This window comes from Coregonus clupeaformis, unplaced genomic scaffold (genome assembly GCF_020615455.1).
Source record: "Coregonus clupeaformis isolate EN_2021a unplaced genomic scaffold, ASM2061545v1 scaf0068, whole genome shotgun sequence".
NCBI classification, from domain to species: Eukaryota; Metazoa; Chordata; class Actinopteri; order Salmoniformes; family Salmonidae; genus Coregonus; species Coregonus clupeaformis.
Genome location: NW_025533523.1, coordinates 399,350 through 424,755, shown reverse-complemented (window position 1 = coordinate 424,755; position 25,406 = coordinate 399,350). Strand labels below are relative to the sequence as shown.

Genomic DNA, 25,406 nt, shown 5'->3' with positions numbered 1-25,406 from the left:
TAGCTGGAGGCAGGATGTAGGACCAATTAATTGCCAATCAAAAGCCACATCACACTGTTTCCACAATGTCCATGCATCCCCTCAGGATGTTATGGATGGCCACATTGTCTTGTGGCACCACCAGAAAGGATGGAGGTGCCGAGGGCCTGGGGCCACTAAGGATTTTATTTTAGGGTTCTATTCCCTCACAAAGCCTTCTACCACTGTGTAAACACTACCCCAACAGCCCTGTGCTGAGAGAAACATGGAGCAGCGGGCAGGTGAGCGACAGCTGCTGGTGTTGACAAACACAGAGCAGAGTACAGAGGGATAATGATTGGTGCCGGTTGAGAATGAAGGGTTGCGACTTGGTTCCCATATTAAATATCTGACGATTAAGTGCCACCTGTTTGGTGGTGACGCCGTCTGATCTCTGTTGATATAATGTTGGGTGCTTGCATTTACATTAAATGTAATAAACATCATATCCTCTTGAACTAATATCAGAAGGCTAGCAATGCAATGGACCCTTTTTGTAGATATAGCTTGTGTGAATCTCAGATGCTATCTCCAGTTTAGGTTTTTCTCTCCAATGTTTGTCTCATTGTGCCTTTTGTCGTGTCTGAAACCTAGCAGCAAGGTTAGACTGTATGACACTACAGTCGTGGTCAAAATACTAATTTTCACAAAGTCTGCTGCCTCAGTTTTGATGATGGCAATTTGCATATACTCCAGAATGTCATGAAGAGTGATCAGATGAATTGCAATTAATTGCAAAATCCCTCTTTGCCATGAAAATGAACTTAATCCCAAAAAAAACTTTTCCACTGCATTTCAGCCCTGCCACAAAAGGACCAGCTGCCATCATGTCAGTGATTCTCTCGTTAACACAGGTGAGAGTTTTGACGAGGACAAGGCTGGAGATCACTCTGTCATGCTGATTGAGTTAGAATAACAGACTGGAATCTTTAAAAGGAGGGTGGTGCTTGAAATCATTGTTCTTCCTCTGTTAACCATGGTTACCTGCAAGGAAACACGTGCCGTCATCATTGCTTTGCACAAAAAGGGCTTCACAGGCAAGGATATTGCTGCTAGTAAGATTGCACCTAAATCAACCATTTATCGGATCATCAAGAACTTCAAGAAGAGAGGTTCAATTGTTGTGAAGAAGGCGTCAGGGCGCCCAAGAAAGTCCAGCAAGCGCCAGGACCGTCTCCTAAAGTTGATTCAGCTGCGGGATCGGGGCACCACCAGTGCAGAGCTTGCTCAGGAATGGCAGCAGGCAGGTGTGAGTGCATCTGCACGTACAGTGAGGCGAAGACTTTTGGAGGATGGCCTGGTGTCAAGAAGGGCAGCAAAGAAGCCACTTCTCTCCAGGAAAAACATCAGGGATAGACTGATATTCTGCAAAAGGTACAGGGATTGGACTGCTGAGGACTGGAGTAAAGTCATTTTCTCTGATGAATCCCCGTTCCGATTGTTTGGGGCATCCGGAAAACACCTTGTCCGGAGAAGACAAGGTGAGCGCTACCATCAGTCCTGTGTCATGCCAACAGTAAAGCATCCTGAAACCATTCATGTGTGGGGTTGCTTCTCAGCCAAGGGAGTGGGCTCACTCACAATTTTGCCTAAGAACACAGCCATGAATAAAGAATGGTACCAACACATCCTCCGAGAACAACTTCTCCCAACCATCGAAGAACAGTTTGGTGACGACCAATGCCTTTTCCAGCATGATGGAGCACCTTGCCATACGGCAAAAGTGATAACTAAGTGGCTCAGGGAACAAAACATCAACATTTTGGGTCCATGGCCAGGAAACTCCCCAGACCTTAATCCCATTGAGAACTTGTGGTCGATCCTCAAGAGGCGGGTGGACAAACAAAAACCCACAAATTCTGACAAACTCCAAGCATTGATTATGCAAGAATGGGCTGCCATCAGTCAGGATGTGGCCCAGAAGTTAATTGACAGGATGCCAGGGCGGATTGCAGAGGTCTTGAAAAAGAAGGGTCAACACTGCAAATATTGATTCTTTGCATAAACTTAATGTAATTGTCAATAAAGGCCTTTGACACTTATGGAATGCTTGCAATTATACTTCAGTATACCATAGTAACATCTGCCAAAAATATCTCATAACACTGAAGCAGCGAACTTTGTGAAGACAAATACTTGTGTCATTCTCAAAACTTTTGACCACGACTGTACACTCATCTGTCTTTATCATATAGGGTCGTTCCATCTCAAAAAGCACAAGAAAGAGGATTTCGACACCCATCATCTCAGATTGTTCTGAAGTTGTTTCTGTTGTAAGCAGATAAGATTAGCATTCCTGCAACATTATTTTGTTGAGATATAATTTGATCTCTGAGAAATTAAGCTAATTGATTACACCCACTTTAATTTATAGGATTCATATAATATTCAATAAATATAGTACCTAACATCTGATTTGGACCAAACTTTTTTTTCGAACAATGAAGTTAGACATGAGGAATACAAAGAAATTGTCAAAAGCCATTCACGGACCCCCCCACCCCCCACGCCAATCCCACCCCAACAATTAGTATATCTTATCAGTTCTCTATGTATGACAAGTAGTATGGAGCTGCGGCTTGGAGTATTGTTTCTTTATCCTATGTAATGTATTCTCAGTGAATTTTGTGATATTTTTTTCCCCTGTTCAGAGAGATTAGTCATTGAAATTGTTAGGTTTATGTCCCATCCTATATCCTGAATTTACCATGTTCTGACAACTAGATGGTGCTGTTCCAGGGGAATTTTATTTTTATATATTGTTTTTTAAGAATAGAGGATGAAATGAGATGTGTTGACTCTGTCCATGTGATACGAGTTAGATCTGATATAAATATCCTGTTCTTCTTCAAGCTTAGGCTATTCCTTATCCATGTAAATGTATATGTCATCACCGTCTAGTTTACAGTAAACAAACAAGGATGTTGCTATCTGGCCTTGTGTTTTCTTCATGATATTTACTATGAATACTAGTTTGTCCAGAACATTCATTGAGGTGCAAGTGTGTTGACTCCCCTAGTGGCTAGCCAATCAATGAATGCCAGTCTGCCAAGGACAAATTAAAAGGACTGCAGTGCTTAAAGACTGGAGTTGTACACCAATCAGTTAGACATATGTCTTCAGAGAACCCATTCCCATTAGAGCTTCACCTTTACTACCACTATGATCCAACATCATTACTTTCATTAGATAGCTTCTAAATGTGTCATCATTCACCTGGTTCTCGATCTGTCACTGCCTGGAACCTTTTTCAGTGTACTGTATGTAGTATTTTTTCACAACAGTTTTTCTTTCATTTAGTATGCACCCTCATGGCATTTCCATACACCCTCATGGCATTTCCATACACCCTCATGGCATTTCCATACACCCAAGGCTGTCTGCCATGCTGGGTAGGGAGCTGAGTGGAGTGTTTCTGATATGTGTTCAACGAAAGTTAAACATTCACCTTGTGCTACCATTTCTGTCAAGCTGTCTACGCATACAATTTGATGCATACATTCCATAAACCCAACGTATGCACCACACAAAACGCACTACAACTGCCTCTGCAACGCAGTGCTGCAAGGCAAACGCAGCGTTCCATTGGAAATCAATGTACTTCTGGTGTACCAAAACGCAATGATGCTGTTGGTTTGATCGAGGCATTAGGTCTCTGTTCCACTCCTGGTTTTATTACACACAACCCAGATAACAACAAACGTTCCCACAACTTTAGAGAACGTTCCCTTAACAGTCTCATTAGGTCATTAACTAACGTTTTCATAGGAATGTTCCAGTGATGTGCAAGAACAGTTTCCAAGAGACCATTCCCTTAATGTCAAACAGAACTTACCCAGAAGGTGGTTACCATGTTCTCAGAATATTCAATATTAATGTTTTAGACACGTTTGGTGGCCTGGGTTCGAGACCTGCTAGGGGAGTCACACTACTCTCACATTCTTAGCAATATATGTTAATGTCATTATTTGGCAACATTTACACCACCTCTAACTGGTCTAATTTAAATTAGTTTCTCATTGAAAGATGGGAATCTGTAGGATTACCCCTTGAGCAAAAATATGACCACATTTCCACTACCTCTCATAAATTATCAGTATATAGCTTAGCATCACCTTGAAGTAAATCTCAGCTCTGTTAAAAGTACATTCAAGAAAAATGAACTTATTGATCGTAGTGGTTCAGGAGTAACATTAAAACTGTAAAATGCCCCACCAACATTACACCACTATACAGAAAGCCATTAAATTGCTGAAATAAGTCAATCAAATAAATGTTGAGCGAATAGTCATATTAACTGACACAGACCAGGTGGCGTAGCAGAATTATCAGAATGCCAAGAACCAAGAGGTTGTGAGTTCAAATCCAAGGTAAGGAAATGCTGAATAATAATTACTGTATACATGAACATGTACAGTGCCTTCGGAAAGTATTCAGACCTGTTGACTTTTTCCACATTTTGTTACGTTACAGCCTTATTCTAAAATGGATTAAAAAAATAATAAATCCTCAGCAATCTACACACAATACCCCATAATGACAAAGCGAAAACAGGTTTTTAGACATTTTTGATAATGTATTAAAAATAATAACCAGATACCTTATTTACATAAGTATTCAGACCCTTCGTTATGAGACTAGAAATTGAGCTCAGGTGCATCCTGTTTCCATTGATCATCCTTGAGATCTGTGGTAAATTCAATTGATTGGAAATTATTTGGAAAGGCACACACCTGTCTATATAAGGTCCCACAGTTGACAGTGCAAGTCAGAGCAAAAACCAAGCCATGGATTGTGTCGAGGGACAGATCTGGGAAAGGGTACCAAAAAACTTCTGCAGCATTGAAGGTCCCCAAGAACACAGTGGCCTCTATCATTCTTAAATAGAAGATGTTTGGAACCACCAAAACACTTCCTAGAGTTGGCCGCCCAGCCAAACTGAGCAATCGGGGGAGAAGGGCCTTTGTCAGGGAGGTGACCAAGAACCCGATGGTCACTTTGACAGAGCTCCAGAGTTCCTCTGTGGAGATGGGAGAACCTTCCAGAAGGACAACCATCTCTGCAGCACTCCACCAATCAGGCCTTTATGGTAGAGTGGCCAGACGGAAGCCACTCCTCAGTAAAAGGCACATGACAGCCCGCTTTGAGTTTGCCCAAAATAATAATATGCCATTTAGCAGACGCTTTTATCCAAAGCGACTTACAGTGATGAATGCATACATTTTTGTGAATGGGTGGTCCCGGGGATCGAACCCACTACCCTGGCGTTACAAGCGCCGTGCTCTACCAGCTGAGCTACAGAGGACCAAAAGACTCTCAGACCATGAGAAACAAGATTCTCTTGTCTGATGAAACCAAGATTGAACTCTTTGGCCTGAATTACATTTACATTTAGGTCATTTAGCAGACGCTCTTATCCAGAGCGACTTACAAATTGGTGCATTCATCTTAGGATAGCCAGTGGGACAACCACCCCCCTTTTATTTATTTATTTTTTAAATGGGGGAGGGGGGGGTGGGGGGTAGAAGGATTACTGTTATACTATTCCAGGTATTCCTTAAAGAGGTAGGGTTTCAAGTGTCTCCGGAAGGTGGTCAGTAACTCCGCTGTTCTGGCGTCGTGGGGGAGCTTGTTCCACCATTGGGGTGCCAGAGCAGCGAATAGCTTTGACTAGGCTGAGCGGGAACTGTGCTTCCGTAGAGGTAGGGGGGCTAGCAGGCCAGAGATGGATGAATGTAGTGCCCTCGTTTGGGTGTAGGATCAGAGCCTGAAAGTAAGGAGGTGCCGTTCCCCTCACAGCTCCGTAGGCAAGCACCATGGTTTTGGTTCACCTTCCAACAGGACAACCACCCTAAGCACACAACCAAGACAACGCAGGAGTGGCTCGGGACAAGTGTCTGAATGTCCTTGAGTGGCCCAGCCAGAGCCCGGACTTGAACCCGATCAAACATCTCTGGAGAGACATGAAAATACCTGTGCAGCAACGCTCCCCATTCAAGCTGATAGAGCTTGAGAGGATCTACAGAGAAGAATGGGAGAAACTCCCCAAATACAGGTGTGCCAAGCTTGTAGCATCATACCCAAGAAGACTTGATGCTGTAATCGCTGCCAAAAGTGCTTCAACAAAGTACTGAGTAAAGGGTCTGAATACTTATGTAAATGTGATATTTCCGTTTTTTTTTCCAATTTGCGTGCTCCGAGCACGCAAATTGGAGCACTGGAGGGTCGGTGTATGATTCCAAATGAAAGTATGTGAAACGGAGCACGGAGGGTCATTTTTGCCTGTTTAAACTATCTGGTTAGCTACATTATTACTATTCACATGTAGCTCGCTGATAGTTATGAAGTAAAACGTTTGCTTTGTGTATATCTTGTTTTGTCTCTATTGCCATTGGTTGTCCTGGCTGGAAGAAGATTCAGTGAATGATAAGGCCATAGTAAATCAATAGTGCTAACTGGCTAGCTACCCATGACAAAATTAAATCTACCTTGCATAACATTAGTTTTAGGTCATTTTTGCCTGTTTAACTAGCTGGCTAGCTAGATTATTACAATTCACATACAGTTGAAGTCGGAAGTTTACATACATTTAGGTTGGAGTCATTAAAACTAGTTTTTCAACCACTCCACAAATTTCTTGTTAACAAACTATGGTTTTGGCAAGACGGTTAGGACATCTCCTTTGTGCATGACACAAGTAATTTTTCCAACATTTGTTTACAAACAGATTATTTCACTTATAATTCACTGTATCAGAAGTTTACATACACTAAGTTGACTGTGCCTTTAAACAGCTTGGAAAATTCCAGAAGATGATGTCATGGTTTTAGAAGCTTATGATAGGCTAATTGACATCATTTGAGTCAATTGGAGGTGTACCTGTGGATGAATTTCAAGGCCTACCTTCTAACTCAGTGCCTCTTTGCTTGACATCATGGGAAAATCAAAAGAAATCAGCCAAGACCTCAGAAAATAAAATTGTAGACCGCCACAAGTCTGGTTCATCCTTGGGAGCAATTTCCAAACGCCTGAAGGTACCACATTCATCTGTACAAACAATAGTACGCAAGTATAAACACCATGGGACCACGCAGAAGTCATACCGCTCAGGAAGGAGATGCGTTCTGTCTCCTAGAGATGAACGTACTTTGGTGCGAAAAGTGCAAATCAATCCCAGAACAACAGCAAAGGACCTTGTGAAGATGCTGGAGGAAACAGGTAGAAAAGTATCTATATCCACAGTAAAACGAGTCCTATATCGACATAACCTGAAAGGCCGCTTAGAAAGGAAGAAGCCACTGCTCAAAAACCGCCATAAAAAAGCGGTTTGCAACTGCACATGGGGACAAAGATCGTACTTTTTGGAGAAATGTCCTCTGGTCTGATGAAACATAAATGGAACTGTTTGGCCATAATGACCATCGTTATGTTTGGAGGAAAAAGGGGGACACTTGCAAGCCGAAGAACACCATCCCAACCGTGAAGCACGGGGGTAGCGGCATCATGCTATGGGGGTGCTTTGCTGCAGGAGGGACTGGTGCACTTCACAAAATAGATGGCATCATGAGGAAGGAAAATGATGTGGATATATTGAAGCAACATCTCAAGACATCAGTCAGGAAGTTAAAGCTTGGTCGCAAAAGGGTCTTCCAAATGGACAATGACCCCAAGCATACTTCCAAAGTTGTGGCAAAATGGCTTAAGGACAACAAAGTCAAGGTATTGGAGTGGCCATCACAAAGCCCTGACCTCAATCCTATAGAATATTTGTGGGCAGAACTGAAAAAGCGTGTGCGAGCAAGGAGGCCTACAAACCTGACTCAGTTACACCAGCTCTGTCAGGAGGAATGGGCCAAAATTCACCCAATTTATTGTGGGAAGATTGTGGAAGGCTACCCGAAATGTTCGACCCAAGTTAAACAATTTAAAGGCAATGCTACCAAATACTAATTGAGTATATTTAAACTTCTGACCCACTGGGAATGTGATGAAAGAAATAAAAGCTGAAATAAATCATTCTCTCTACTATTATTCTGACATTTCACATTCTTAAAATAAAGTGGTGATCCAAACTGACCTAAGAGGGAATTTTTACTAGGATTAAATGTCAGGAATTGTGGCTAAGGTGTATGTAAACTTCCAACTTCAACAGTATAGCTAGCTGATAATTCTGAAGTAAAACGTTTGCTTTGTGTATATCTTGTTTAGTCTATTGTTGCCATTGTCCCAGCTGGAAGAAGGTTCAGTGAAGGGGGAGGTGCAGCGTTAGGTAATACATTTGGGGAGTGCGAGTGCTTCTTAAATGTAATGTTTTATCCATTCTCCACACTCTCGTCCTCACAAGAATGTCCTCTGAGAATGCATTCTGAGAGTGTGGAGTACGGTAGTATGCATATTGAGAAACACCCTGTGTTTAAAAGCGCTGTCTGTGTGTGTGTCCCTTGCCAACAGACAAAGCTGTGAATGGATCAGTAGTTCACCAGTCAGGGCCTTGATTAGCTCCGCTACAGTAACAAGGCATGTTGTGTAATGAGAAAAAAAAAATGGGTGGAGAGAACGTTTCTTTAGAACTGATACACAGAAATGTTCATGTAAGGTTCCCATGAAATGTGTCTAGAACATTAATATCTTATGTTCTAAGAATATGGCAATCATGTTCTGTGTAAGTTTGGTGGGACTTTGATGGAATATTCTCCTAACCTTAGGAAATTGGACACAGGACTGTTCTTGCAACGTTCCCATGAAACGTGTCTAGAACATTAATATATTTTGTTCTGAGAACATGGCAATCATGTTCTGTGTAAGTTTGATGGGACGTTGATGTAATATTCTCCTAACCCTTTCCATGAAACGTGTCTAGAACATTCATATCTTATGTTCTGAGAACATGGCATGGTTTGACATTAAGGGAATGTTCGCCTAACTCTAACCCCAAAACATGCTAAATAGGTTGTCAGGAGGTTTTTTCTAACATACATGGAATGTTCCTGGAAACTGGACACTCAAACATCAGGGAAACATTACAAACACTTTCTCTCTCCCTAGAATTGTTAGCTGGGAAGTGCTCCAGGCTTGTAGGAGATGAGAAAAAACACACTCCTAGCAGTTGTACCAATAAGGTATTTTTCACATCTGTTTTAATTTGTAGATGCAGCACACACTAGAAGAGCATTATTCATTAGGTTGAGTTTATCAACAGGAACTGCAGTAACGAACGCATAATGCCTTCCTCATGGTGTGTTTGTGGCTTTGCATCACACATCAGACAGGTTGAGCGTGTGTGTGGATTCAAAGACGTTTTCCGAACGTCTCAAGTACATTTTCCATCCACTCTGTAGCCTTGAGCGGCTATATTTGGGCTTGTTTGTGCACACCACCACATCAGTCAGTCTTTAAGGAGGTGCACTGGGGAGGGGTGTGTTCATCTGAGTCCACGTGTTTGTTTTTTCAATCCCTTACTCTGCAGATTTTACTAAGACATTTCACAACCTACTTGAATGTGTGCTGTGCACTGCTTCGGTATGCTGGCCTTTTCTGGGTCATGAATGTGATACATTTTCAGGATAGGATTGTTCCACTGAACAAGGTCTTCAAGAAAGGACGGGTAAAAAAACTTATCAGAGAACCTTGAAGAAACATTTAACCTCCCAGATTGAATAGTGATGTAATGTCAGGGTTTCTGGAAATGTAAAATATCTGTTATTTAACTGATGGAATGCTCTCTTAAATCTTTATATACGTTAGCTTGAGTCAACAGCATTATCATCAATCGCTCCTGGTGTACTTTATCACCCTTTATTATAGGAAAAGTCAATGCTGGTTGTTGAAGTGAATTAATAAAGGAAAAAATATAATGCACATCCTGCTAGTTCAGGTGCTGGACATAAAAACGAATGAAGAATGAAATGATGTCAGCAATTGGATCATATCCATATAATTGTTGCAGACATCATTTTTCCAGTTGGAGTGAATTAACAAGTTGCCTGCCTGTTCTTTCTTCTCATAGCGGCATTGCCCTTCCTCATAATGACCATCGTGTTCCGGCCCTACCAGAGGGGTGTGTACTGTGACGATGAGGACATCAAGTACCCCGTCAAACCTGACACTATCACCCACGGCCTGCTGGCTGCAGTCACCATCTCCTGCACCGTCATCATCGTGAGTCCCTCCCTATACTTTCCTCTCTGACACCTAGGTGAGATAAAGAACATCTGACCACTGATTCCCAGACCAGTGTCACAAACAGGTGTTTATTTTTGTAGCCAGTGGACCAAACCAGATATTATCTGTCATACTGGAAGGTTAGATGTAATTCAAGCCCCTCTCTCTTTCTCTTCCCATAGCTAGCATCAGGAGAGGCTTACCTGGTCTACAGTAAGAGGATCCACTCTAAATCCGAGTTCAACGGGTACGTTGCGGCGCTCTACAAGGTGCTGGGTACCTTCCTGTTTGGGGCAGCTGTCAGCCAATCACTGACGGACCTGGCTAAGTTCACCATCGGACGCCCGCGGCCCAACTTCATGGCCGTCTGCAACCCCAAGGTCTGCAAAGGCTACATGCTGGATATCAACTGCACCGGCAATCCTCAGGATGTCACTGAGTCCAGGTAGTTACTGAGGTAGAGGCTATCAGGGGAATATTGTTGACGGGTGCATTGCTCTATGCCAGTGGTTAGTGCTGAAATGGAACCAATGCTTGCACAAAATGCTGCTCACCAGGACCAGGGTTGGTGACCACAGCTTAATGCTCTGGTAGAAACACACTGAATAGATCCACTGTAGTCTCCAAACAGCCATGAAAGGTTGACATAACAGGTTTTAAGAACATACATTCTTTCTCTATTTTCCAGGTTGTCCTTCTACTCCGGCCACTCCTCCTTTGGGATGTACTGTATGCTGTTTCTAGCAGTGAGTATACAAGGCTCATGGAACAGACCCAAATATTTTACTACAAACACCGTCATATTCAACATTCTCAAATGGAATCCATTGATGTAATGCCTCTCCATTTAAATTAGGAGTATCGGGGTAGATATGAAAAGGCAAAATAGAACAGGCTTTACCGAGAGGGATTGTGCTCATATATATATATATATATATATATATATATATATATATATATATATATACAGTGGGGAGAACAAGTATTTGATACACTGCCGATTTTGCAGGTTTTCCTACTTACAAAGCATGTAGAGGTCTGTCATTTTTATCATAGGTACACTTCAACTGTGAGAGACGGAATCTAAAACAAAAATCCAGAAAATCACATTGTATGATTTTTAAGTAATTAATTTGCATTTTATTGCATGACATAAGTATTTGATACATCAGAAAAGCAGAACTTAATATTTGTTACAGAAACCTTTGTTTGCAATTACAGAGATCATATGTTTCCTGTAGGTCTTGACCAGGTTTGCACACACTGCAGCAGGGATTTTGGCCCACTCCTCCATACAGGCCTTCTCCAGATCCTTCAGGTTTCGGGGCTGTCGCTGGGCAATATGGACTTTCAGCTCCCTCCGAAAATTTTTAATTGGTTTCAGGTCTGGAGACTGGCTAGGCCACTCCAGGACCTTGAGATGCTTCTTACGGAGCCACTCCTTAGTTGCCCTGGTTGTGTGTTTCGGGTTGTTGTCATGCTGGAAGACCCAGCCACGACCCGTCTTCAATGCTCTTACTGAGGGAAGGAGGTTGTTGGCCAAGATCTCGCGATACATGTCCCCATCCATCCTCCCCTCAATACGGTGCAGTTGTCCTGTCCCCTTTGCAGAAAAACATCCCCAAAGAATGATGTTTCCACCTCCATGCTTCACGGTTGGGATGGTGTTCTTGGGGTTGTACTCATCCTTCTACTTCCCCCAAACACGGCGAGTGGAGTTTAGACCAAAAAGCTCTATTTTTGTCTCATCAGACCACATGACCTTCTCCCATTCATCCTCTGGATCATCCAGATGGTCATTGGCAAACTTCAGACGGGCCTGGACATGTGCTGGCTTGAGCAGGGGGACCTTGCGTGCGCTGCAGAATTTTAATCCATGACGGCGTAGTGTGTTACTAATGGTTTTCTTTGAGACTGTGGTCCCAGCTCTCTTCAGGTCATTGATCAGGTCCTGCCGTGTAGTTCTGGGCTGATCCCTCACCTTCCTCATGATCATTGATGCCCCACCAGGTGAGATCTTGCATGGAGCCCCAGACCGAGGGTGATTGACCGTCATCTTGAACTTCTTCCATTTTCTAATAATTGCGCCAACAGTTGTTGCCTTCTCACCAAGCTGCTTGCCTATTGTCCTGTAGCCCATCCCAGCCTTGTGCAGGTCTACAATTTTATCCCTGATGTCCTTACACAGCTCTCTGGTCTTGGCCATTGTGGAGAGGTTGGAGTCTGTTTGATTGAGTGTGTGGACAGGTGTCTTTTATACAGGTAACGAGTTCAAACAGGTGCAGTTAATACAGGAAATGAGTGGAGAACAGGAGGGCTTTTAAAGAAAAACTAACAGGTCTGTGAGAGCCGGAATTCTTACTGGTTGGTAGGTGATCAAATACTTATGTCATGCAATAAAATGCAAATTAATTACTTAAAAATCATACAATGTGATTTTCTGGATTTTTGTTTTAGATTCCGTCTCTCACAGTTGAAGTGTACCTATGATAAAAATTACAGACCTCTACATGCTTTGTAAGTAGGAAAACCTGCAAAATCGGCAGTGTATCAAATACTTGTTCTCCCCACTGTATATATAAGGGCAAGTCAAAAGTTCAACTGACTTTGGACACAGAGGCTAATGCCCTGCTGGACTGTCATAGACCGGAGATGAAGGCTAGGCCAGTGTTCTGTTTCTGGTTATCCAGTTCAACTGCCCTGGCCCTTGTCATTGTGTATTTAGTATTTATTTAGTATTTATTAGGATCCCCATTAGCTGCTGACAAGGCAGCCGTTACTCTTCCTGGGGTCCAAACAGGAATAAAACAACACATCACAACAAAACAATAGTCTACTCCATAAATAAAACAATGACATTACAACAAAACAATCTACATAATAAATAAAACAATTACATCACCACAAAACAATAGTCTACATCATAAATAAAACGATACATCACACAGACATTGTGCACTATACAAATTTACACTGCTCCACCATTACACATCTACAATATAAAATGTACAATATTACAACGATACAATATTACAATATTGGTGTGTGTACGTGCGTGACTTCTCAGTCCGTGTTTTTCCGTATCTTCACAGTCAATGTTGTGCCGTGAGGTGTTGTTTTATCTGTTTTTTTAAATCTGATTTTACTGCTAGTTTGAGTTACCTGATATGGAAGAGAGTTCTATGTGGTCATGGCTCTATGTAGTACAGTGCATTTCCCAGCGTCTATTTTTGGACTTAGGGACTGTGAAGAGACCCCTGGTGTCATGTCTTGTGGGATATGTATGGGTGTCTGAGCTAGCTGTTTGAACAGACAGTTTGGTACTTTCAACACATCAATAGCTCTCAAGAATACAAGTAGTGATGCAGGCCATCACTCCTCTACTTTGAGCCAGGAGAGATTGACCATATAACTGGGCAGTAGTCCAGGTGTGATAAAACTAGGGCCTGTAGGACTTGTTTGGTTGATTGTGATGTCAAGAAAGCAGAGCAGTACTTTATCACAGACAGACCTCTCCCAATCTTAGCAACCGTTGCATCAATATGTTTTGAGCATGTCAGTTTACAATCTAGGGTTACACCAAGCAGTTTAATCTGCTCAACTCACTCAATTGCCACATTATTCATTAAAAGATTTAGATGAGGTTTAGGGTTTAGCGAATGATTTGTCCCAAACACAATGCTTTTAGTTTTTTATATATTTTGGAGTAGCTTATTACTAGCCACCCATTCTAAAACTGACTGTAGCTGTTTAAGGGTTGCAGTGATTTCACTTGCTGTTGTAGCTGATGTGTATAATGTTAAGTCATAAACACACAAGCTTTACTCAAGGCTAGTGGTAGGTCATTAGTAAAAATAGAAAACAGTAAAGGACCAAGACAGCTGCCTTGAGGTATACCACACTCTTACGCGAGAGAGGCTTCCATTAAATAAAACCCTCTGTGTTATATTAGATAGGTAGCTCTCAATCCACAATATGGCAGAGGATGTAAAGTCATAACACAGCATCTTTTTCAGCAGCAGATTACAATCGATAACCTCAAAAGCTGCACTGAAGTCCAACAAAACAGCTCCCACAAACTTCTTTCAGCTTATCATCAGTCATTTGTCTCAGTGCCATACATGTTGAGTGCCCCTCCCTATAAGCGTGCTGAAAGTCAGTTGTTAATTAGTTTACTGTGAAATAGCATTGTATCTGGTCAAACACAGTTATTTCAAAAAATGTACTAAGCATCGGTAGCAGGCTGATTGCTCAGCTGTTTTAACCAGTGAAGGGTACTTTAATATTCTTGGGTAGCGGAATGACTTTTGCTTCCCTCCAGGCCTGAGGGCACACATTTTCCTGTAGGCTTAGATTGAAGATATGACAAATAGGAGTGACAATATAGTCCACTACCATCCTCAGTCATTTTCCATCCAAGTTGTCAGTACCAGAGGGTTTGTCATCATTGATAGACAGCAATAAATCTAGCTATGGAAAGACGGGCAGGCAAGGCAGGCAAGGCAGGCGCCTCTAGCAGATGACCCGGTCCTCACTGCCAATCAAAGCAATCAGTAATTCGCTCTGCTTTGTTTATCCCACAGACCCTTTGATATTCCCTATTAGATGTGATTCATATCTCCATTTCCCTACAAGTGTTGAATGCTGAGATTGAGTGTATGTGTGGTAGGGGGGCATGCATGGATGCCAATTTACACACCTACTATGGCAGGAGCCTGGTAGCAGCCCAGAGAAATGAATGTGCCAGTTAGACATTCTGGCAGCAGCTCTCCTCTTCTGTGAAAAGGGTTTTCTGTCCATTGTTAGGCATAAATTAGATTAACATTCAACATCTTTTCATGGTTTATGCGATTCTAAGCATACCAAATTTCAGTTTTTGCTGGGATTTGATTTAGTATGAATAGGCATTTAACTTTTAAATGATAAATGATTGCCTGTTATCATGTTTATCTGACTAAATCAAATCACAGTTTATTTAATGTGCATTTAACAAAGTAACAACACACTTGACAGAAAGAAAATAAATACAATTATTGCCTGTTACATGTTTATCTGACTAGTGACTACATGTAGCCTGCTGATGTTAGCATTGTGTAAAAGCTAAACAATGTGCTTTCATATTAGCCACTTGTAGAATGGACTCCCACACACTGTATACATGAGAATAACATTTACTAACAAATGCTGTGTTTCAGACATTCATTGAGGCATATTTGATGGACTGAAATATGATGATAGGCTTAGTGTAACTGGGGCCAGTTTACAGTCAAATAACATTGCCTTATTTGTTGAGATGGTTCACTACTTGCGAACACAAAAACCACTAATGGCCTCAATCAGCAGTAAAAGCAAATTGTCTTCAAACAAAGATAGCTCTTCTTATGAGAACTAAAACATCTCCTCCCACTCTTTCTCTCTAGTTGTATGTCCAGGCGAGGCTGAGGGCAAAGTGGGCCAGACTCCTCCGACCCACGATCCAGTTCTTCCTGGTGGCCTTTGCTGTGTACGTGGGCTACACCCGCGTGTCCGATTACAAGCACCACTGGAGCGACGTTCTGGTGGGCCTCCTCCAAGGCGCTCTCATTGCCATCCTCAACGTGAGTGTTGCCTGCTGGCTTTTTATTGTTCCTAGTTCCCTGTTTTGATTTAACTTCTTTCAGCAATGCCTTTTGGAAGTCTCAGAGACGTGGGTGATTCATATTGGAAAGCGAACCCACAATTCGTATTTCAGACTACTGCATGCAATTAGGGACCCTCCCGAGCCCAATGTTTTATGACTTCTCTGGCCTGGTTAGAGAGCTGGAGGGGTTGTGCAGCGCACTGTGCGTTCCTCTCAGATGTGGAGCAGCTGCATGGTGCCCTCCACCACCAGACATACAGCGTACAATCACATTTTCCAGCCCTACCCTTGGTCCTCTCACTTTGTCTGACCCACACTATTTCCCTCCTCTCCTCCCTACAGGTGCGCCACGTATCAGACTTCTTCAAGCAGGGTCCTCCCCGCTGCTCCAGCCCAGAGACGGCCGAGAACGAGGAACTGGAGCGCCGCAAACCCAGCCTGCAGATTGCAGACGCAGATCACAACAACCATTACAGCTACCCAGGGCCTGTGTGAGAGGGGCCAACCCAGGGGCCCCCAGACTGTAAACCGCTCTCACAACAAGCTCCCACAAACCACTGGACTGACTGACGGGGCTGCGCAGAGTACCAGAATCCTCTATGGCCTGGGTGCACCAACGCATGAGTGGAAGAGGACTTTTATATTGGGACATCATGTTTGATGTTCACTACTTTTTTAGTATATTTGTCTCATGTTTTTATGCTGTTGTTTTTTACACAATAGATTAGGTAAGAGTACCAAACATTCAGATAAGAAAGAAAAAAAGAAAGAAGGAGAAAGACCATTCTCAGAAGAGAAAATGTCTAGATGAGTCCCATTTTAGTGCACCTTAGTCATATGAGTAATCTGAACTTCAGTGGGAGTTTGGGATTGATATGTTGAATGTTTCATCTATGTGAAATGGACTGCAGTGATTTAGAAATGTTGATGTTGATTGTGTAAGCTTGATATACCACTAGATCACAAACAATCAATGCAAACGTTTGGCATAAAGATTTTAGCTATGTATATTCTGGCCTCAATCGCTCCATTTTTTTTTTTTTTTATGAAGAAATCAATGTTTTAACAGTAACATTGCTCCTTTGACAATAATTGAAGGTATTTGGAAAGTGCCTATACATTTTATTTTATAGATTACTTTATTCACAAGGTCGGAAATGTATTTTATGCCAGCCCTGTTAAGGTATTGTGCAATCACAATCACCCCTGCTAGCCACTATGAACCACAAATACTGTATCTGCTAATATTGTGGCATTTTTCTTTTTTCAAGTATGTTATTTTTTTCCTGTGGCCCATATCAAACCAGTGCCTTCTTGGACTAGTGCCCTTTAAGATTGCCACAAATGGATCAGATTCCAAGTTCACAACACAAACCAGATGCCTTAACATGGGCTTTTAAGGGTTGTAATGATACAGCTTACCAGTCGAGTCGTTTGTGGCAAGCTGGTATACTGCTCTATGCAAAGTTCAAAGAGTTTTCCTTTCCTGTGTGGACTGATGGGGCTAATTTGTGAAGAAATGCTCCTGTACAGTGACTATGTCAGGCCTGGCCCTGCTTGGCACAGGAGGATTGATGACAGATCAGTCAGCTCTGGCAGAGAGAGGCTCACCTGGTAGTGATTGTGAGGCTCAGACAGCTGACTCTGAGTGCTGACCTGTGACTGTGGAATGGCAAGGCACTCAGAGGGGCCTCCTGCGGAGATGCGGGCCCTCCGGACTTCAAGACTTTAAGACTTTTCTTTGAATTCCGTAAATGAGAAACACCTGGAGCAGTTTCAGTGAAGTGTTGTTGTTGTGTAACGTCTCACCTGTGTATTACTGAATGCCCCAGCCCAAATTTAGCCATGAAACAATAGTATCACAATGTTATGGGGTTTGAGTCTCCTCCAGGTTTCCATCATAAAAGGCCCTTCGTCAGCCTTGTTCTGGGTGGTGTGTGTGTGTTCCATATGTAATAATACTATTCCCATTAGAGGATTGGTGCCTTAGAAAAGGTCCTGGTTAGCCATTATCTGTATGTCAAACATTATGCTGTTCTGTTCACTGTACATTTATCTATCCATAGCTGTTTATGTATACACAAAAGGATTCTTAAATAAATACCAACTACACAATGCTTCAATGTAATGTCATATTTTCATATTAACAAAACAGCTGAGTCTGTCTGTGTTAAACTGTGACCTGTCAGGAAAGTCTCTGGGTAGCTTTCATCAAGGTTTAATCTTAGATGTATGCATTGTCTTGACACGTTATTTGTCATACATTCCATTCCACATTTAATTTCGCATTCCAAAGCACTCATTCGGTCATTGGGTAATCAAATAATTAGATGCCACGCTGGTTTCACTCTTGCAACACATTTCACAAGTATGGGTTAGGTGGTGGGGCTTGTGAGTTCAGAAGTGTGAAATGTAACTGATCTCACATTGTGTCTGAGTGATTTGTAAATCGTGAGGTGGGTATGATATCAGAGTGACTTTTGAAATTTGTGGGAAATAAGAGAAACAGGATGCCTTGCCATCTAGTCTGCTTTTGACTAGATGGGATCCAGCTTTTGTCAGATTTGACTTTTTGTAGCAGGTTAGGAGAATTTACGCAGCAGGTTAGAAGAAATAGGTTAAGGTTAGGAAAAGGGTTAGGGTTAGCTAAAATGCAAAAATATATACACTTTTGGCGTCAATTTAACAAAAGCTGTATCCCTTCTAGCCATGACCATCTAGTCTGGGCATGCTCCAGCTAGCTTTTTTATAGTAATCATGAATCATGTTTGCCAGCTGTTCTCTGCTTGATGATTCCAGTCCTTCTGCACTGACATACTGTACGAGGTGGAAGGTCTCACTCAGAAAAAATAAAAATAATAATGTTACTTTTTGTTTATTTCACAAATATACAGTAACTCATATTCATCTACTGATAAAGGATTGGTATCTGCTTTTATGGGTCTATTGTTTCTAAGAGAAAAATCTGACCATAAAAATATAATCCCTATGAGCTTGACATTATTCTTCCTATTGACAGTGGAATTCCCATGAGTAAAAGTTTTTCTGACTGTTAAAAACACCCTGCCTTGCCTATTGTTCCTGTGGAAAGAGGAAAGAGGAAACCAACATTTCTCTGTAAAAAGCTGTTCATTGTTCTGCTACTACCATGGTTCTCTTATCTGAGTTTCTGTTCTTGTGTGTGGAGGGTATGTTTAGGGATTCTTCAGTCTCCGCTTCACTGTTTGTGTGCACTTGGCCCTGAGTATTTTCACTAGCGATTGTAGACAGTTTATCCTGTGTACATTAATGAGATGAATAGAGATGTCACAATCATCAATGTTGTCTGTTGGGTTTCTGCTCTTGCTCACTTGTGATGGAGTAGAGCGTTGGAGAAGCTATCTTGAGGTGGTTAATCCTGACTCTTAGGACACTTCCACTGAAATTTTCTGACCATTTAGACATACCGGTAGCAACACTGACTACATGAGGTTATCAGTTTGATTTGTGCCTGAGATTAGTGTCTGAGAGCCCAAGGCTTGGCTTTGCATGGTGGGAATATGGCTCACCTGGGCAGATCCATGAATGACATGGTTCTTAGTTGGAGACATCCTGTCCTGTGGCTGATTTATAGCCCCAGCTCTGTCCTGCTTTACAAGTTCAGTACAAAATCCCTTGACTTATCCCCCTGGCTTTTCAACAAGACTAATTAAAATCAAGTGCCAGGGATTGGGAGAGGTTGAGCAAGACTCTCTACCCCCTCAAAGGGAAGGGCAGGAGAATAGGACCTCTCAACCAAAATAAACACACACATTTAGATCTAAATAAACATTGGACCACAGGGATATTTTTAAAAGTCTTATTGGCAGCTCAAATGAACACCACTCATTTAAAACAATATTAGCTACTGACCTATTTCAAAATTCCTGCTTATGTATCTAACTTGTTTTGTGTTTTCGATGTCAAAACAACTCAAGTCAGGAGAGTAAAAATTGTTAATTGAGTTGCAATTAGGTACTTTAAGTGGACTTAAATGCATATGCTACATTTCTCAGTAATAAATAACACATTCATACAATGGTACCACGAGGTTGCTGAATATTTGTTACTATGGTAACACAGGCACATTTCCGAGCAATGAGTGTGAGACTACGGACTTGCTAAGAGCTGAAGTGCTAAGACATTTCAACCCCTTATTTAGCATAGTAATAAGAACATTCATAGATCTGACTGGAGAGGTAACATCACGATAAATATGACTGGGCTAACCTTGCAGGTGTGCATTTATTATAACCCTGAAATCTCAGTATTAATCCAAAATACAGGAATCATAATCTTCATACATGACGAATAACACAGTAATTCACACAATTCCTTAAAACCCATCTGAGCTCTAGAGACATGAATGGTCCAGGAATTGGGATCCTGTGAATGGCTCAGGGCCTGGTGAAAAGTGGCTCTTCAAATGAACGGGTAGAGAAACCTCAGCTGGGAAGAAGTATAGAAGTCACACAGACAGACAGACAGACAGACAGACAGAGAGACAGAGACAGAGACAGAGACAGAGACAGAGACAGAGACAGAGAGAGAGAGAGAGAGAGAGAGAGAGAGAGAGAGAGAGAGAGAGAGAGGAGAGAGAGGAGAGAGAGAGAGAGAGAGAGAGAGAGAGAGAGAGAGAGAATGGGCTCCGGCTGCAGTGTTTGGGGCTGTGGCTCCAGCCCTGCAGTACGCCTCATTCTGGTCCGACTCACACACACTGTGACGACCATGTGGTCCCAAGCTGGAATGCCTGGGCAAACACTGGAGCATGTTAGATTGCAGCCTTGTATTGTCTCTCTTCACCTCGGCCTACACTGTTATTTTGCGGCTTTCATTGGGCTGTGTCTCTGTTTATGTCCATGCGGGCAGTTCATGGTTTGCGTGCTTCAGACAAGGAAGTGAGTGCTCCTCACACTGTCAACACCCACTCTCAATGCCCCGGAGCACAAAACGAGGTCGGTGTGGAAGAACTTGATTGGCCTGCACAGAGCCCTGACCTAAACCCCATCGAACACCTTTGGGATGAACTGGAACGCCGACTGCGAGCCAGGCCTAAAAGCCCAACATCAGTCCCTGCACAAATGTTCCAACATCTAGTCGAAAGCCTTCCCAGAAGAGTCAAAGCTGTTATAGCAGCAAAGGGGGGACCAACTCCATATTAATGCCCATGGTTTTGGAATGAGATGTTCGACGAGCAGGTGTCCACATACTTTTGGTCATGTAGTGTATCTACCATCAACTGTAGGTATACAATAGGTGTCATGGTTAAACATTTTCTTTTCTCATGCAGGAGAGACATTTTTAGCTTAGCTCTACATTCTACCAATTAAAATGTCTCCACAAAATAAGCTGCCACTGCTTGAGTCACTGTTGTTTTGCACCTACTATTATAGGCAGCTCTCTGTCTCACTGCTGGCTCCTAATGAGACATCACCCTCATGTGGCCTTGTCCACATAGCAGCCATTCACTGTTATGTTCTGTGTTCATTGGTCGTGTCATGGATGGCAATACTCTAAATCCTCTTGAAATTGCATTGTAATCCCTAGAAATTGAATTATTCTTTCTCCAAGCCATTTGACCAAGTTTTAGTCCACCGTCATATTTGTCTTATAACTCCATTTGTCGACTTGTCTAACGCTTTAGTGAAATTGAGTCAAAACTGATTGTCATAACGGAAAAGCCACATGCCTCGTTATCAAGTATGTTAACATGTTTTGGTCCATTTCACTGCATCTATTTCAGGAAGCTTAAATTAATTTAAGTCATCTGTGATGGAGCGTAACCACGTCCTTAAGCCTATTATTTTCATGTCTAGTTGGGTTTGACTGTAAAACAGTCCAAAGCAGATATTTATAAAAGTATGTGCATGTTTATTGTGAGGGAGTTTCATCCTGCAAAATAACCAAAGGGTGGAGTTCCTCCAAATCCTTAATGTAATCACACACTCCCATCCATTCCATAGTTTGTATTGCAAATTAACCCATGGTTTGATTCTCATGTGACCCATTCATATTTGCAATTCATATCTAGGCTTTACAGAACCATTCATTGCTTTTGCAGACTTTCCCTTTACAAACCATTCATTTCAGATGCAAACTGTCGCTTAATGTAGCGAGATAGAGTTTTCTCCTTCCCATGAAGCAAAAATGGAAAAAGAGAAGAGCAGAGCGCAACCTGGTCTCATAGCATTTCGTATTATTCTCTACATACATCCGAGACACATGATATGTTATGTTTCGTATGGTATTATTATTTTAATTTTTTTGTCATTTTTAGCAGACGCTCTTATCCAGAGCGACTTACAGTTAGTGAGTGCATACATTTTTTTTTTCCATACTGGTCCCCGTGGGAATCAAACCCACAACCCTGGCGTTGCAAGCGCCATGCTCTACCAACTGAGCTACATGGGACTGTCATGGTATGGTATGTATTAATTTGTGGATGTCCATCATCCATTTCGTATGATATGTTACTAATTACAATTCGTATGATATGTTACGAATTTGCAAAATGTGCAATATGTTACGAATTCCAATTATTTGTGGCTAGCATTAGCCAGCTGGCTAACGTTAGCTAGGTTAGGGTTAGGGGTAAGGGTTAAAGTTAGGGTTAAGGTTAGGAGTTAGGTTTTAAGGTTAGGGGAAGGGTTAGCCAAAAGGGTTAATTAAGGTTAGGGTTAGGGTTAGGCTAAGTAGTTGCAAAGTAGCTAAAAAGTAGTAAGTAGTTGAAAAGTTGCTAATTACCAAAAATGCTAAAGTTGTCTATGATGAGATTCGAAAATGCTAGACGTTCGCGTTATACACTTACCCATCCATAAGGGGGTTAAGGGATGGATCGAAATGTACAGATCGGAATTTACAGAATGGTTACCTAGAGGTAAATGAGGGAGGGTCATGCTTTTGCAATTTCCGTCCAGGGGAGGGTCATGTAATTTGTACTTGATGAAACTTCAATATTTCTCAGTGTTTTAGAATTAGTTGCTTATTAGGCTATATATCAATCAGTGGTGTCAGTTCAGCTAAACCTAGGGTAAGGCAAAGTGGGGTGGGGTGGGGGGGTGAAGCTAATTTACTGCATTTCTACACAATTTAAAAACTCTAAAATGCTATTTGGAGAACAGCAAAAGCAAAACCAAATGACCCCAGCCATTAATTATCACCTCAATATTAGGTTTAAAGCTCTGTGGAACGGTGTGTACAATGTCAACCACTAGTCAACCTCATTATAAATTGAATGCCGCATACACTGCAACATGAAATAGATGCATAAAACACGCTATCAAGTCACAACAGGGCCTACTTCAAATGCCTACATCAAGGTGAAAGTAATTGGTGCATAAAACAGCTGACCCCGAATGCAAACTAGGCCTCTCTGCCAGATAAATCATATACATTCATTGAAATAAAAGGCATAGGCCTACATCAAAGGACTTAGGCCTACAATCGACAAGCAGGCATGAAGACAAGCTCAACCAAAGAATGACGAAAATTAGGAAATACAAAAGGAAAATCTACACATGCTTTTTTAAAGGGAGCTAAGGCCCCTTTCTTTACATCACCTTGTCAAACCTATGTATTTCGGGTAGTCAAATTGTATCTGATTGCGCTGCATTCTGAGATGTTCCTGATAATGTGTGCGCCCAGTTCAGTTTTGCATTTACCTGTCTGCATTATTTGCCAGGGAAGGCAAACATTCTGCCAATATTGAAGCATTGCATCAACAAGGTAGCTCTGAGAATATTGAAACATTGTATCAACAAACAAGATGGCTCTGAGAATATTTAAACATTTTGTATCAACATGGCCGTTCCGAGAATATCGATATTGCAACATAGGCATAGTAGCCAACGAGGAGGCGGCTCTCGCAAATATTCCCCCTGGCCAGCTTGTCTCTGTCATATTATTGTGTTGCCGCTGCGGCAGTTGCACTATCTGGGTGCTCATTATATTTAAAAAACATATGCTGATTATATTTTTAAAAAACATCCACACTATAGCTAAATAACTTTATGATGTTTTTCCAGCAAGATTGATCTGTTAGAATATGTCATTTGAATTCAGGAAGATGGATCAGCAAGACTGATAGAGGGAGAGGTGGAAACGCATTACAGTGTATTCGAAAAGTATTCAGACCCCTTGACTTTTTCCACATTTTGTTATGTTACAGCTTTAAATTGTTTTTAATCGACACACAATACCCCATAATGGCAAAGCAAAAACACGTTGTTGTTTTTTTGCAAATGTATTAAAAATCAAAAACGGAAATATTACATTTACATAAGTATTCAGACCCTTATTAACTCAGTACTTTGTTAAAGCACCTTTCGCAGCGATTACAGCCTCGAGTCTTCTTGGGTATGACGCTACAAGCTTGTCACACCTGTATTTGGGGAGTTTCTCCCATTCTTCACTGCAGATCCTCTCAAGCTCTGTCAGGTTGGATGGGGAGCGTCGATTCACACCTATTTTCAGGTCTCTCCTGAGACGCTTGATCGGGTTCAAGTCCGGGCTTTGGCTGGGCCATTCAAGGACATTCAGAGACTTGTCCCGAAGCCACTCCTGCATTGTCTTGGCTGTGTTCTTAGGGTCGTTGTCCTGTTGGAAGGTGAACCTTCACCCCAGTCTGAGGTCCTGAGCGCTCTGGAGCAGGTTTTCATCAAGGATCTGTCTGTACTTTGCTCCGTCCATCTTTCCCTCAATCCTAACTAGTCTCCCAGTCCCTGCCACTGAAAAACATCCCCACAGCATGATGCTGCCACCACCATGCTTCACTGTAGGGATGGTGCCAGGTTTCCTCCAGACGTGACGCTTGGCATTCAGGCCAAAGAGTTCAATATTGGTTTCATCAGACCAGAGAATCTTGTTTCTCATGGTCTGAGAGTCCTTCAGGTGCCTTTTGGCAAACTCCAAGCAGGCTGTCATGTGCCTTTTACTGAGGAGTGGCTTCCGTCTGGCCACTCTACCATGAAGGCCTGATTGGTGGAGTGCTGCAGAGATGGTTGTCCTTCTGGAAGGTTCTCCCATCTCCACAGAGAACCTCTGGAGCTCTGTCAGAGTGACCATAGGGTTCTTGGTCACCTCCCTGACAAAGGCCCTTCTCCCCCGATTGCTCAGTTTGGCCGGGCAGCCAGCTCTAGGAAGAATCTTGCTGGTTCCAAACTTCTTCCATTTAAGAATGAGGGAGGCCACTGTGTTCTTGGGGACCTTCAATGCTGCAGACATTTTTTGGTACCCTTCCACAGATCTGTGCCTCGGCACAATCCTGTCTCGGAGCTCTACGGACAATTCCGTTGACCTCATGGCTTGGTTTTTGCTCTGACATGCACTGTCAACTGTGGGACCTTATATAGACAGGTGTGTGCCTTTCCAAATCATGTCCAATCAATTGAATTTACCACAGGTGGACTCCAATCAAGTTGTAGAAACATCTCAAGGATGATCAATGGAAACAGGATGCACCTGAGCTCAATTTCGAGTCTCATAGCAAAGGGTCTGAATACTTATGTAAATAAGGTATTTCAGTTTTTAATTTTTTATAAATTTGCTAATCTTTATAAAAACCTGTTTTCACTTTGTCATTATGGGGTAT

At 42.1% G+C, this 25,406-nt stretch overlaps 1 protein-coding gene across 1 annotated transcript in view; it reads left to right on the top strand.

Annotated features, from left to right (window-relative positions):
* The window catches only part of LOC121540339 (phospholipid phosphatase 2), a 45,603-nt gene extending 27,687 nt beyond the window's left edge, over window positions 1-17,916 (top strand). Inside the window, exons 2-6 of the mRNA XM_041849142.1 lie at window positions 10,025-10,176; window positions 10,362-10,624; window positions 10,868-10,925; window positions 15,600-15,776; window positions 16,142-17,916. Of these exons, the coding sequence (XP_041705076.1) occupies window positions 10,025-10,176; window positions 10,362-10,624; window positions 10,868-10,925; window positions 15,600-15,776; window positions 16,142-16,294 (803 nt within the window). The 3' untranslated portion in view covers window positions 16,295-17,916. The remainder of the gene's footprint in view (window positions 1-10,024; window positions 10,177-10,361; window positions 10,625-10,867; window positions 10,926-15,599; window positions 15,777-16,141) is intronic.
* The last annotated feature ends 7,490 nt before the right edge of the window (window positions 17,917-25,406 follow it).